Here is a 15,186-nt window from a genome sequence, read left to right as displayed (position 1 = left end):
TGGAGGCCGCAAAGCGGAGAACTTGGGCAGGAATCATTGGCAGGCGCTGCAGTTAGGACCCAGAAGATCTCAAGTCAATCTGTGCAGTTGGCTGACCGGAGTTCAAAGTGGTCTGGATTTCCAGTTCTTGGCCCCACTCCATTAAAGTGGCATTAGTTAATAATGAATCAAATTAATTCTGCTGCAGTTTACCATTGTTTAGTCATCTTTCATGAAAGAAAATGCTTCCTTATACATATAAATCTCAATTGCACATACTATTATGTATGTATCAATATAGTAATGATTTACTTAATCCATAAATATGATAACCAGCATTGATAACTGAATACAGCAGAGGACTGTGATGCTGTGAAGCATGGGAGGAAAGTTTTGAAATGAGGATGTGAAACAGTGATTCCACCTCTCTGCAGCAGAGTAAGTCTCTGCAGGCTGTTAGAAAGGAGCACTATTTAAGACAGCACTGTCTCCACTCTGCTCTCATCTCTACTAAACTGTAATAAAAGACTGCAGTGTTTGTGAAAAATGTAATATCACTTCATTTCCATTACATTGGATTATCATATTACGCAAAATATAGTTTGCTATTTTTCATTGCACCCATTTAAAGAGTATTTGTTAAGCAACAGTTGCTTCATTGTGAAGCATTCAAATGACAGCACATCTGCAACACTTTCATGTCTTTGTTTGGTCACTGTGAAAATTGTAATATACAACTGTTTCAGGGGGTGTGAAAGGAAAAATGAATACTGCATGTAAGGCAATCCTTTCTGTCCATTTTTATCTTGGGGTTTATCTAACTGAGCCACACATTCAGTAAAAAATGTCCAGTAATTATATTGCAATATTCATTTGAACATAATGAATGAAAAACTAATCAAGTAAATGGAAAAGATATCATGACTGGTTCAATGCACATCCAAAGCCAAAGTCCCATTTTAGAAATACTGCTTTCAGTATTATTAAACTAAAAGAGTCGACACCAACCCTGCAAAAACAGTCATTTGTATGGTTTGAAAAATGTATTGTAAAGACATTTTTAGAAACCCCCTAAAAATAGCTAATGAAACATTAAGACCATGTCTGTACATCTTTATTCAACACGATGGTAAATTTAGCTTGAGGTGAAAATGTTTGTAATGTAGCTTTTTATGTCAGGCAAAGAGGAGTGTAAGGTTGGTGCAGCTGATCACCTGAAAGCATTTCACACCTGTGAATGTCTAAATCTGTTAATCTTTGAATGGTTTTAATTCACACATTGCCACACTTCAATCAGGAAAGAAAGCCTTCAGGTTTATTAAATGGTTTGTTGCTGGCAGTAGGCCTTGCTGTAAAGGAAGAGAGTGGTGGCATCATGTGTGGAAACGAAGCACATTGTAGAGGGGTAACAAATGGAGGGTCAAAAGCTCATGGAGGAAAAAAAAACAAAACTTTCATAAAACTGACACACCAGCAAGCAAGGCTATCCTGCAATCCTTGACTGCACAATCCAAACCTAATAATCTGAGACAGGCCCTGACTTTGATAATCCACTTTCAGGAAACGGGCCCCCCTCGGAGCAGTCACACCCCGAGCGCCGTGTTCCAAATCCAGTGTGTTATTGTGTCAGAGGACTGTTCACGAGTCAGTCGTCTGGGACAGCATCATCCATCCACTTCATGTATGGCAGACTCCCATCTTCAACAGGGAAGCTCAGTACCTCAGGAACATCGTACGGGTGAAGAGACCTGAAGGAGGGGATATTCATGCAATTAAAAATGCACCAAAATGACCAACAACATGCACTTCAGGCAGATGTGGATGATTAAACCAACCATATGGATGACTTTCTCAGCCCACTGGGCAGTATTAAATAGTCGGAGACAAACTGGCAGTTAGTGTTTGGGGAAATTTAACGCTGCTAAATTAAAGCTGCTTTATGTCTAAAATGTGCCAAGACATCAAGAACAACCCACTTCACGAAGTCTGTAAGCTTCTGGACTTTGGACGTTCTTGTCTTCACTAGCTGCAAAGACAGAAGACTCAGCTGTGATGTCCATCCAGGCTGGTGATGACAAAAATATAGTTCTGAAGACTCCAGGTCTGGGTGGGGCTGCTATTTAAACTTACCAGCAAGATTTCTGTGGCGTCCTGGATTTCCCCCTTCCAGAAGTACCTACAGCACACAGCAAACAGGGTCAGGGGCTGATCCAGTTTTGGGATTGAAAATACTGTTGTGACAGCATTCTGTGACCTGTTTGACCTCCACACAGATTGTTCTACGGCAGCCACCTGTGGTAGCAGCAGTATAAACACTTCCTGTACAAGACCAACAATCATGGCAAGAACCTCTTTCTGTTTTTCCCTTTTGTATTCAAGTGTCCTACACTTCAATAGATATTTACTTTTGGCACGATCGAACTTTGAGAAAACCAGGGGAAAAAATCTACCCCCTCTTTGAAGAATCTCAAACAACTCTCTTTCCCATTTTGAATTAATATTAACGTTTCAGTTTAGAAACTGGAAAATCATTAACATTCTGATAGTGGAACAGGGGGGTGGTTTCCAAGGAAACTGGGCATGCTCAGGAAGCTCAGTGTGTTTAACTTCACAGATTTGTATTTCAGACGGCACGGGTCTTGCCTCACTTACAAGGTGACGCTCTTGGGGAAAATGTTGACACAAGCGGCCAGTCTCCTCTCCATTATGGCTCTAGAGGTGAACAAGGAAGAAAAAGGGATAGTAGCTTGCTCTCTCAATCCCCATTATATTAGATTTTTATAAACTCTGCAATTGTAAATGTGCATGTAAAATTAAACTTTTTACCCTCTGACATACCTGCTTACTTTGGCATTGTCCATTTTCCCTGCGGGTGTATTTTTCAAGCTATAACAACTGTATTTTTCTTTACAGGAGCAGTTTTCATGGCTGTTTACTCTATAGAAATAGTTACTCTATAGAAATACTGATGTTTTTAGAGAGAATAACTGTTGCATATGGTGATAATAACTCCACAGGACAGTGAGCACTCCCCTCTGTAGTAAGTTATGAGTCTGTGTCATGTTTAGCTATATTAATCATGATATGCAAGATGTTCTGTAGTGCTGTTTGCTCTGCTTTTTTGCTGCTACTCCTTGGCGTTTTGAGTGTGTTCATAGAAGCTGTTTTGTTTTTAGCTAATTAATGAAGTGGGACGATGACAAACAAGGAAAGTTAAAGATGGAAAGAGATTAATATATGTATAATATATTATAATAATATATAATATATTATATGCACCAATATATTTTAAATGTATTCACAATATATTCTTGGGCTGAACAACATATTTCCTAATATACCACAATATATTTCATTTTCATATAGGACAGGCCATAGTGGATTTAGATTAAGGATTTTTTTTTTTTGCACAACATGAGTTAACTGATATGCTGTGCATTTGTGTGACACAAGAGGAAATTTGTTCACCTCAATAACTGACACACTACTGACTTTTGCAGGACAGTGCCAACCTTGTAAATATAAGTAAGCCAACTGAGAGTAGCTGTAAGTAGTCAAAGGGTTCAAGGGTCAATGTGCAATCTTTTTTTGTCAGGTGTTTCCATGGGAAAAGGCTCTTGGTGTCCTAACCCACTTCATGCCCTGTGTTTTAGCTACACAGAAGGGGAGGAATCAAGCTGGTTACACAATACTGCAGTTGTTGTGACATAACACATGACCAATTCTTAAGGGGAACTGGCTGCAGGCAATCGTGTACATATTTGACATATGGCATGCTGTGTTTCAATTAAAATTAGAAATGAGAGGGAAACACACAACATTTTTTTTTACATGAATTCATGAGGCTGTGGATATGTACCCCAGTGCTTCTCACAGAAATGGGGTCGACTTCCTTCTCCTGGCTGTTGACATACAGTTGCCCCAGATGTAACGGCCCTTTAGTCCTTCACTTAACAGACAGCGAAAAGAAACAGCACTCATTTGCATTCAGCTGTCAGCCACTGCAGCCGTCAAGAACCCAGCACCCACAATCAACGGCTCATTATTTCACAAGCTTTGCATTTTTTTTTTTTTTTTCCTGTTTGAAATGAAATGAATTAGAATGAAATTACTGGTTTCCGGAGCATAGAAAGCATTCCACAAGCTTTCTCTGTGACAGGCTAACACTGGATAATACAACTGGACAATATTCGCAAAGTCTGAATACATGACGCATTGCAGGAATTTGTAGAAAATTTGAACCATGTAGTGCCTGTTATCAGCTGTGGCTCCTTAAAATTCTGCTATGGTAAATTCTTAAGATTTAATGATGAACTCGACTTAAACCCTGATTGCACTTTGCAATCCACTTTGATTGAATTCTTGTTCGGGGTTAGGCACAGAGTTCTAGCTGGGGCATATTCATTTGAAAACAGTGGTCCTCCAGGTTTATGGAGGTTCAGGAGATTTTCAAAATATTCAGTGATGTTATTGCACAACCATGAATGCCCTGACTATGCTCCTTCTACAACCTCTGATGCAGGATCAGCTCCCACAGCACTAAACCTAACCCTAAACATGACTAAACATTATGTGGAAAAGCTAAAACTGATTCAGGACCTGTACGCTGGGCATGGAGTAGGGTAGCCTGCTGTGTGGTACTGTCTTTCTCTGGAAAGCCATATGTCAGCTTACAGAATTTCCCTAGCAAGTATAGTGACAATATGTTAGAACATGTTAGAATCCAAAAATCATCAGATACAAACTGTATAGACAGTGGTTGTGCACTGAACCCTCTGGTGCCAAACAGAATGTGTATTGACAAGGCATACTTGTCCTGGAGGACTGTAGAGCAGGAAAAGTCAGTTCAGCTGCACCCGCTTAACATGTAGCCTACCTTATGTGCACTAAAGTCAAAGCAGTCGAAATGCAATCCTCTCCTAAAAAATGTCATTTATATGGATAAATTCAAAAGCCTGAGCAATAGGTTTTGGTTCAGCATATGGCAGGGCATTGGGTTTCTCACACCATATTTCTATTTACTCAGCCAGAAATCTACCATGAGTGAACAGAGGACTGTTATATTATGCTTCAGCTGTCTGACATGGATGTGGTATGAAGGATGGAAAAACAGGACCTATAAGAGGAGTCAACCTAGTGCAATAAAGAACTGTCACTCAAAAGTTCCCTTTTACAACATTACGGAGTGCAGGGATAGATACAGATACTACAAGGTAAGTGGCAGGGACCTTCCCATTAAAATTTTGAGTGGAAAGAGACATATAGGAAAACGTGCAGATGTACACAGTACACACGACATGCACATCCAATGCCACGTGCTATACCATTTCTAACACAAAAACTCACCACTGAACCCCCACCCCAATAACACAGAAAAATGTAATGCAGTGGTGAAAAGGCTCATGGGCATCTGTCCACCTTTCAGAGGGCTATGGATGCGCACACTCAAGGAGGATGTTTTTTTTTTCTTCTTACAGTTATACTCTGTTCTATTTTTCACAGTTTTTCAGCTCAAAGATAATGTTCTCACAACACAACATACAGGTAACTGCCAAAACAAAGGAAACACTTGAGTATGAGGAATGAGCAGGGGTTAAATCAGGCACATAGGCCTACGCTCTTCTGTGTCATCAGGGGACGCTCAGCCTCGCACATCTTCAACAATGTATATATTTTTACACTTTTCACGTTCTTAATAATTCAAACAATGACTAAAACACGTTTCCTTCGTAGCTGTAGCGACTATAAATGAGGTGATGTAAGAACTTGCGAACATCAGAACTTTCAAGGGGTTTCCCTTTTTTCTGTCAATGGCAGGGGTGTACTGGAAAAGAAATTCAGCTGAATTTGTCTAGATTTATTTAGCGTTAATTAAAAAACCAGCGGTGACAATGCAATATTTTACTTAGGTTAGATGAGCGCTTTGTTGGTAAGCTTACGCAACTAAGCTTTGTTTGAAGTAATCGTGACGTGACTTTGTCAGTGTCAAAGTAAAGAATTACATACGAACGTGTGTCACTGAAAACTGCTGTGCATCGTGCCATAACAGTGAAAGCATTCGTGAAATTATCTTGTTGGTATCTTGTTATTGAAATAAACTTAAATTTAAACTTAAACTTCTCAGTCCTCCCAATTGAACCATTTGGCAGGCACACAGACAGGGCCGGTAAAAAAAAAAAAAAAAAAAAAAACTTAATGGATTTTTCGACGTTCCACTGGCCCACCAATGCGGCGGCCCACCGGGATTTGCGCCGGTATGCCCGATGGCCTGTACACGACTGGTCAATGGGTTTCTTTACCCTCGCACGTAAGGTTGTGTTCACACGTAGAGTCTTTTTGAAGCTGTCAGCGTCTGTTTTACATAACAATCCTGTGGAGTAGACTGTTCAAAAACATCCTGAGCGTTTTTTTAACGACGTCGTTTTTTTTTTTCTGCAGCTCAGGGCGTTTTTTATTTTTTTCAGTTGAAAAAAAATTCAACTTCTCAGAAAAAAACGCCCTGCGTCAAGCGCTTTTTTGACAGCTGGCCCATCAGAAGCAGAGTGGTGAGACCCGTCGTTTCCCATAACAGCCACCAAAAAAGAAGGTAGCAGTGGAGAAGTTAATTGTGCTAGTTTCTGAGCACAGTGAACTGTACAGTCTGACAGTTAAACTGTCTCATAACGTTCATCATAAACAGGCCGTTTGGAGTAAAATTGGACGGATCCTAGGAGTTTCTGGTGTTTGTGTTTACTGCATGTCGTTAGCAAAACTAGCCTGTTAGCTAACGTTAGCTATGCAACAATGTAGCCAGCAAGATCGCTAGGTGTTGCAGTAGCTGTTGTTATGGCAACAAAAGACGCTCTCAACTGCTCAACACTGCCGGCGTTTTTTTACTTGAAAAAATGCTCTGGCCAGCGTTTTTCATAAAAAAGACGCTACGTGTGAACACAGCTTTAAAGGCTACCTAGCAGATCAGCGACCTCAGTCACTTGTCAGTCAGTCAGACAGCACAGATGGCAGAGAGTGATAGGTGGATGGCAAGGTAGGGAGAAAAATTGGTCAGAAACTGATAATAACAAAATGTAAATTGCCCTGATATTCTGCTTAAACAATGTTTCGATTTAGTTTAACGTTAATGCAAAATAGTTTGGGGCAGGTTGCATCCAGTCTTTGGTAGCTAGCTGACTGTTACATTAAGCTAGCTGGCAAGCTCTAGTTCGAGTTAAACTGTCAAGCAAGCTAGCATGTATTGAAATCTGGTTTGAGCAGAATATCAGAGCAACTCAAATTACACCATGGCTAGGTAGTGCAGGCTAGTTTGACCATTTCCTAGCTGTAACATTAATTAATGAAAAGGAACTAGCTTGCGGTCTTTTGTCTTGCCTCTCATAGGAACAAGGCTTCGTTTAATTTTAGTTTATTAAGCTTTTTTACACTCCTATTTTCACTTAGATAATAATGATCTGATGAACTAACTGGTCTTACTGATACTTTTACAGTAAGATGTTGTGCACAAAATTTTTAGAAAGTCATGGAATTTGATTGTGTTCTCTGTGGTGGAATTAACTGTAACATTAGCCTACCGTTTCCACTGTGTATTGATGCAGAAGTTAAAATTCTTCTATCTAGCTAGTTGGGATAATGTGTCTTCAGTGACTATCACTTTTCTATCTATAGATTATGGTTAGCAAGATTGCAAGGAAATGGTGATTGAAATTTTGTGCAATGAAAAGTCATGGGAAGGTTTGGAAATTTGAAAAGGTGTTGGCAGCCTGTGTATATTGTAATAATGTAAGATGCAAATTAATTCCAGTTTAAAGTAATTTTTAGAAAGACTGTTTGAATGTTGAATGTTGAATGCAAATATCAATCTAGGACATGAGCAGACAGTTTCATCAAGAACAGTCCATTGGGAACTTCACCGAGATGGAAACTGTGGTAGATGGGCAGTGTAGAAAGCCCTTATTGCACTTACAAATACATGTTTACAAGTAAAACAACCACTGCCTGTGTTCTTTGACACAAACTGTGTCTAAAAAATGAAGCCATTTCCTGTTCATTCAGCCAAACATTGCATACTGTGGGTAAATAGCATACATCTGTTGCCTGTGCCTCTGGTTTGCAATGTGAAAACATACAAATGAGAATACAAGATTAACCAAAGCTAGATGCAGGAAGACTTCTGGTTTCCGTCTTCTGGGTTATGTGGTCAACTGAAATAGTTTACCCCTTGTGGAAGAATAGGCCTCTCCTGTCCCCTGAATGACTGCAGTGTTAATGTGGTGTTAGTCATGTGTTGTACTGGATCCTTACTTTTCCAATGTACAATATTTGCAATTGACAGATCTAATACCATCCGCTTCATTCCAAACAGGTTACTTCTTTAATTGTTAAGTGATAATTGTCATGTGTGAGCCAGCAATTTGTTAACAAGCCACACCTGCCTAATTAAAGTCATATTAAATGCCATATGTGTGGCTGCAGAGCAGGAGGCTCACTTTTTTCAGCTGACTGTGTGCTCAGGCTGGGTTCGTTTTTGTGTTGGTTTTTAAAATAAATTATTGTTTTTTTGGAACATTTGGTCTTTCTGTTCCTTTTTGTGAGAAGTGTCAGCCAGCTTCGTCACACTCCTGCAGTGGGGTTTCAGAGATCACATCACTGCTGGTGATAATGGTGTCAGCTGGTACAGAACATTACACTACATTTCTTAAGAGTTTTACACACTCAACATATGTTGACTCAACCATGTGCTACGGTAATTAATGGGTTTGTTATCTCACAACCTTTGAAAATATATCTATTTATAGCCATAGTTGGCTTAGAATATATTCAGTTGTGAGCACTGGGTTTGAACTTAAGCAGGCATAGCTGTAAATTCTACACCTGTTGCTAAACCCAGCATCAATTCTTATGGCATATAAATTTGATATGAAACAAAACTGTTAGTAATGCCTTTGGTAGAATGGGAATGTATTTTTCGCACAAGATTTGTATAGGCCAGATAGGGTATATCTACATATGATGATAACATAAAATGACTACGGTCAGCTTCACTTTCTTAAAGAGGCCACTTTAACATTCCCTACAGATGACTCCTACACTCTTTTTGAATTTTAAGATCAGGGAGTGTTAAAGGATTGACGTAACCATTGCATCTCCTCACTAGGTCTGGTGTGTCCTGCAGCTGGTGACAGGCACTATGCTTTCAAACAGTTGGTAAGTACTCTCCTTCAAACAGCCTATACACAGTTTCCAACTCCTAGTAACTCTGTTGGGTGGGTCATTGCTTGGAGCTTGGCACTTCATGCCCGCCCAACTCCAGTTTAAGAAGAAAAAGAATGTCTGTGGTGTTTAACAGGGCAGCTGTGGGTAAAGACTATGGGAGAAGGAGTGTGAAATACCTGCCAATGTCCTTAGCAGCTTGCTCATTGGGGCAGTTGATGAGGACTACAGAGTGGTGCCCTGACACGTAGCTCCCTGTTAGTGCTGAGTGTAGCTGTATCCCCAGAGTCTTCAAAGCTGGGTACATCACCAGAGTCAACAGCATCCCCTAACACAGGAAACGCCCAACACAGGAAATGGGGATTAAGGCCATGCATTGACAGAACTTATTGTATAAAAAAACATTATAGTCCTGCCATGTGTGAAGTTAAGTGCATGTAATGTCACCCTTAAGAATGCCATGCTGACATGTAGATGAATGCAGGTTTATACAAATGTCTCCAACGGGCTGAGGAAGATGTCTTGTGCAACTGGGGCAAAAAACCAAACAAATGAATACAGGTGAATGTTGACATGTGTAAACATGCTGCTCCTGCCCCTGGTATCTTTTGTTGTGTAAACATCCAGAAACCAAAGAAGGAATTCTGTAGGCTGTTTTCACACTTGGTCCGTTTTGCTGGTCCGAACGCGAGTGCGATTATTCCCCCCTCCCGCACCCGGCGCCACGAGGGGGCAAGAGAGTTGTATTTCTTGCCCCTCTCGCCCCTCAGTGGTTAGAATCGTTCATAAATTCTATTATTTTGTGTCTTGTAGACCTACGTTCCGAGTGCTCCGATTCCCTAAATTGTGCGAGGACACTCAGGTGTAATACTGGTTTCACCACTGCTGTGAAATAAATGTATTATTTGATTTGATTATTTGAAACAGTTGTCTTGTGTTGTTATTTAGCCTTTTAAAATAAATGAATTTCATTAACCCTTTCGCGCCGTACGGTGTGATTTGCCGTTTAGCGCGTATGCTAAAACCGGTGCGATGAGAACACTAGATGGGAAAATTCTAGCTAATTTTAGCTTCGAGAAAACAGCGATTTAACGTCAAAATATAGCAAATGCTAACTGAAAACTATGAGAAGCTTAATAACGCTGATGAAAACATAACGAACCATAGCATAAATATAGGTTACGTGCGAAAGGGTTAAACCTACCACCTGACCAATTTTAGGTGGTGACCTGGCAATCTGCCCCAAATATTCCTATTTCATAATATGGCCATGACGCACAAACACATGGAAAAAAAGTAGCAGGAAAATGTTCGCATCTAGTCAAAGCGCCACTATATTTCCACCCGCAGGATGAAAAAAATGCAGAAATAAACATAGCAGGATGATAACCTACTGTTTTACTCAGGGCGGAGCCCATGGCTCATTGCAGAGGGGGTGAGGACCTATAGTGGGCCCTTATACACTGACGTCACTTTCCCGCGGGAATACGCGTACTCAGTCGGACTGAGTAGCTAAACATCCTGCAACATAGCTGCCTTTAGTAGGGTAAACTGCGAAAGCAGGAGTAAAACAAACGATCTGCTTAAATTAAAGGCAGCTGGACTTGACAGTGATCCTTACAACTTACCAAAGAACCAGTGGTCCTTGGTCCGTGGACATTGACATGTTTCCAGGAATTGGGTTTCCTGACATTTATACGTAGGACCTGATTTCGACGCCGGGGAAATACACAAAATAAAGCCTGAAGGCATACAAAAGCCGGGACATCCTAAAACGCTGAACGTGGCTTAATGTTCCAAAACTGCGATCAGTGATCACCAAATTTCTCTCGGACATCTCTTGTCAGAAACGCTTCCTCCTGTCAAAAATCAAAACCGAAATCCTAGGAGTATGGTCGTTGTCTCACGTTAGCCTAAGCGTTTTCCTCTCCATTGACCTCCATTATAAGGAAAAGGCTTAATGTGGCTTAGTGTCCCAAAACAGCGATCAATGATCACCAAATTTGTCTGACATCTCACATGTCATAAACAGTCTCCTATCAAAAAAGCAAAACTCTCCATAGACGCCCATTATAAGGAAAATGCGTCATAGCTTAATTTTCCAAACCGCGATCAACTAGGCCTAACAAAAAAAGCAAGAGGACAGGGCTTAATGTAACGTCGGCCTAAATAGGCTACCATATTCCTTGGGTTTTAGTTTTGCTTTTTGTGACAAGAGATGTCCGAGAAAAGTTTGGTGATCATTGATCGCTGTTTTGGAACATTAAGCCGTTTAACCTTAAGCGTTTTAGAATGTCCGCAAAAGCTTGGTCGTAGGCCTACTTCAAGGCGGGATTTGTTGGCGAAATTAAAGTGAGGAGGACACCAATGAATATTCTGGTTGTATGTGGACAGGTTTGTACAAATATTTTAATTTATTACAACTTTTACTTGGAAAGCTGTAAGCTACATGTATCGGTGCCTGGATTCCAGTTGTTTTTGCGAACTGCAGTGATCCATTCGCTTCTCTTTTCTTTAGCTTTCGGAAGTCTGTAAAGAGAAAGCTCCGATTTCTTGTTGAATCTATTTGTAGGCCTACAGTCAATCGCACAACAGCTCTTTCCCATTTTAGATGTGTTTTTGTGTGTGTGTGTGTGTGTTTTCGCGGCATTATCGCCTATAGGCTGTATGGAGAAGACGGGTCCAAGGGGAAATTTATGGAGATGGAAGGGCGGAACGGAGAGAAATGCGGATTACAGTAGGCTACACCTCACTGCGTGAGACCATTTTTTAAATACTGCGGCTCGAGCAGTGACGGCGATGGTAAATAAAACAAGACAGCCAGCGATCGCCTAGTTCCTAAGCTATTTTGGGACTCGAACAGAGGGCGTAATTTTTCTGTTTATTCGCTCCAGTATCCTTGTGTAAGTGTACAAAGTTTTCCGTAGGCCTATGTAACGGGTGATATCTTGCGTTGTGTTTAATTTGATGTCACGTGGGTCAGCGAGCGAGCGAGTTTCGAACCGACATTCTTACTGCTCGCTGCCAACCCCTAACAGCCAGCGTCGTTGCCAGTGGAGCTAAAACTAAATTGCCGTTAGCCCGTCGGCAACAACGCTACTTAACCAGGTCTCGGGGAAGTGACGTAGCCGCTGCAACCGCTCGGCTATCTGCTACCCGCTACCTAAGGCTTTTTACGCAGGACTCACACGAGCTACTAGTTCCGCTTTGCTACACTCACCACCCTTTGACCTCCTCTCACTCCTCAGCGACCACTGGCGGCCAAGCAGTGTCTTAGCTAGTGATCCGGGTCACGGCACCAGTGTAACGGGTGGTCTCTTACTGCGTTGTGTATTAGATTTGATGTTACGTGGGTCGGCGAGCGAGCGAGTTTCGAACCGAAGTTCTCACTGCTCGCTGCCAACCTCTTACAGCCAGCGTCGTTGGCAGTTGAGCTAAAGGCAAATTGCCGTTAGCCTGTCGGCAACAACGCTACTTAACCAGGTCTCGGGGAATGACGTAGCCGCTGAAACCGCTCGGCTACCTGCTACATGCTACCTAAGGCTCAGGACTCACACGAGCTAATCACTTAAGATGTGCTACACCTAACTCTATCGTGTCTCGTGTCTCAAAATAGAGACACCCCCCCCCCCCCCCCCCCCCAGGTTTTACTAGGCTATATAAAAAGATTTGCCCCCTCAGTCACTTCACCCGAGCGCCGGGCCTGCCCCCTCCCCCTGCCAACGCTGGTCTCCTTTCACATTACATTTTTGGTTGCAAAACTGTTTACGTCGTCAACACGTAAGGAACGTGCAGCTTTTATTTACCAATGTCGCTAGGCAACGACGAAAAAGGGAGTCAAAATGGAAAGCCACACTAGTTTTCTTATTCATCTTTTTGCTAGGATGGTGTCAGCACCAAAATAACCGTGCTCGGTATTTTCACGATGCCATAAAAGCGCCCCACTGTCGGTATGCTCACCTGAGTTCGGAAAACAGCGTTCACATCAACAAAACGAACCGAACTAACGGCTCAAGCGGACTCGGGTCCGCACCAAAAGCTCTAGTGTGAAAGTATCCTTAAATTAGTCATTGGGTTTCACAGCCATACCATGCTCAGTAAGCAAGTAGGCTATTTTATATTGAGTTGCCCCAACGCAAGTAATTTTGAATGTAATTTTAAGGAAGATATTCAAAATATATGCACATTACATGTGCAAAAGGCACTAGCCTACCTGATTAGTCCTAGAAGATTTACAGAAAATTTTCTGCACTGTAGTGAATCGCCAAAACAGTGCGGGTCAAAGTGAAGGTCATGAAGGTGCGTCTGCACGTGATGCGTGGACTTTAATTCCAGTGTTAGAAAGAACGCCATTTCCAATGTATTGTATAGGTTCCAGACTAAATGCGTTACGTGACATTGCCCGATTTATAATCCGCTCTGCAATTTTGGCAGCGTTTCATCAAAATGAGGATTGGCCGTAATTCTGGCCTTTAACTCATTACAGAGAAAGCATTTATGTCATCAGATTCCTGACCCTGGCCGCATGCGTCCTCTGACCCCGTGAGCACAGCCGAGCACGCAATAAAGCACGATAGAACGACCCATTATCTCATTAAACACAAACTGAACTGATGACTTGCGTGCCGACTGGGTCCTTGTTAATCCACATGATCTATGAGTTTATTGGTGACTGTGTGAAATTACAACCCCAAACCGTGCTAGAATCGGTCGGGTAGATAGGCGGTTAATAATTGCTGCGACTTCCGTGAGATGGAGGTAGAGACTATATCAACTAGCTAGCTAGCTAGATTTCTTACACATGTTCCTTCAGTAAGTGTTTTATCATACAGAACACTTTAAATTTAATCGTAAATTACCAAGCAATTCCTCTTACGAACTTTTCGGATTAATGTAACAATTAACCCACGCCAGCTGACTGAATACTGTAACATGCTAGTTTCAACAATAGTAATTTAACTCTCCACGCTGACAGCGTGCGCATTAGTTGCTGCTGTTTTCATAAATATACTATGATAGCATACCAGTCTATTGTATATCCACGTGCAATGCAAGCTGTTATTGCTGGCTTGCCAATCATATTACTACAATCAATACAAGTAATGAAACAATCCCCATTTCACTTACCATGAAACATATTAAAAATCCAGGACGGAAGAAAGACTGAGAAACAGATTCCCTATGACATCGCTGACACAACCAGTCCATTTTTCCTCCCACTGCGAATGTCATTCTCAAGGGTTTTTTTTTTTTTACAATTCTGGAACAGGCGAAGTCTTTTGTGCAGAAGTCTTCGCAGACCTAGTCAAGGATCCCGAGTGCTGCTAAGCGCCCACACTGTCGCTTCTCTAACACGTTGAGCGCACCTTGTACACTCAGCCGTAGTTTAGAGCGGAGTCCATGATTTTGCAAGTCGATTAAAAAAAGACAAGCTACAGAATTAACACACTAACATAGACCGATATTTATAAGAACCCGAAACTCACGTAGCCGACTTAAACTGAAACGTCGGCGTCATCTTGAGAGTTGAAATCACGTACAGCAGGTGCACGGTTTGTAAACGGTACCAAGCTGTCGTGCGTAACTTGAGTCCAGGTTGGGACTTCTTTTCCGGATACTCTTCAACGCAGAGAGAAGTCGAAGCTCTGCCTCAGACGGCAGCCTGTGTGTAGCCTATGACATTAAGGATAAGCAGCTTTTGGATAATGCGTTATGTAATGAATTACAGGGCTATATTTTTAACTGCGTATCGTGTGGACTGCAAGAGTGTAGTTCTCAACGAGGTTAGAATATTAATATTAATATCACACACACACACACACACACACACACACACACACACACACACACACATATATATATATATATATATATATATATATATATATATATATATATATATATATATATATATATATGTATAATGTTTTGCTACATACCTTCATTATATTTGGCACATTACATTGGCTGACAGGAACATGGCTTAGGTACGAGTAATACCTA

The 15,186-nt window shown here is 41.3% G+C and overlaps 1 protein-coding gene across 1 annotated transcript; it reads right to left on the bottom strand.

Annotated features, from left to right (window-relative positions):
- Positions 1 to 1,556: 1,556 nt before the first annotated feature.
- zgc:63972 (protein CutA homolog) lies at positions 1,557 to 14,780 on the bottom strand. Its single transcript, XM_036529852.1, has 6 exons — positions 14,311 to 14,780; positions 9,363 to 9,511; positions 2,632 to 2,691; positions 2,110 to 2,155; positions 1,956 to 2,005; positions 1,557 to 1,727 (listed from the first exon to the last, which is right to left on the bottom strand). Exons 1-6 carry the CDS (start codon positions 14,413 to 14,415, stop codon positions 1,625 to 1,627), a joined length of 513 nt encoding a protein of 170 aa, XP_036385745.1. The 5' UTR covers positions 14,416 to 14,780; the 3' UTR covers positions 1,557 to 1,624.
- Positions 14,781 to 15,186: the final 406 nt, after the last annotated feature.

The sequence above is a fragment of the Megalops cyprinoides genome, chromosome 5, assembly GCF_013368585.1.
Source record: "Megalops cyprinoides isolate fMegCyp1 chromosome 5, fMegCyp1.pri, whole genome shotgun sequence".
Taxonomy (NCBI): domain Eukaryota; kingdom Metazoa; phylum Chordata; class Actinopteri; order Elopiformes; family Megalopidae; genus Megalops; species Megalops cyprinoides.
This window is presented reverse-complemented; position numbering and strand designations above follow the sequence as displayed.

Coding starts and splice junctions, on each gene's coding strand:
- zgc:63972 (XM_036529852.1), bottom strand. CDS start 14,415: ATGACATTCGCAGTGGGAGGAAAAATGGACTGGTTGTGTCAGCGATGT. Junction 2,006..2,109: donor ACGCCACAGAAATCTTGCTG/GTAAGTTTAAAT, acceptor CTGTCTTTGCAG/CTAGTGAAGACAAGAACGTC. Junction 1,728..1,955: donor AAGCTTACAGACTTCGTGAA/GTGGGTTGTTCT, acceptor CCCCTCCTTCAG/GTCTCTTCACCCGTACGATG.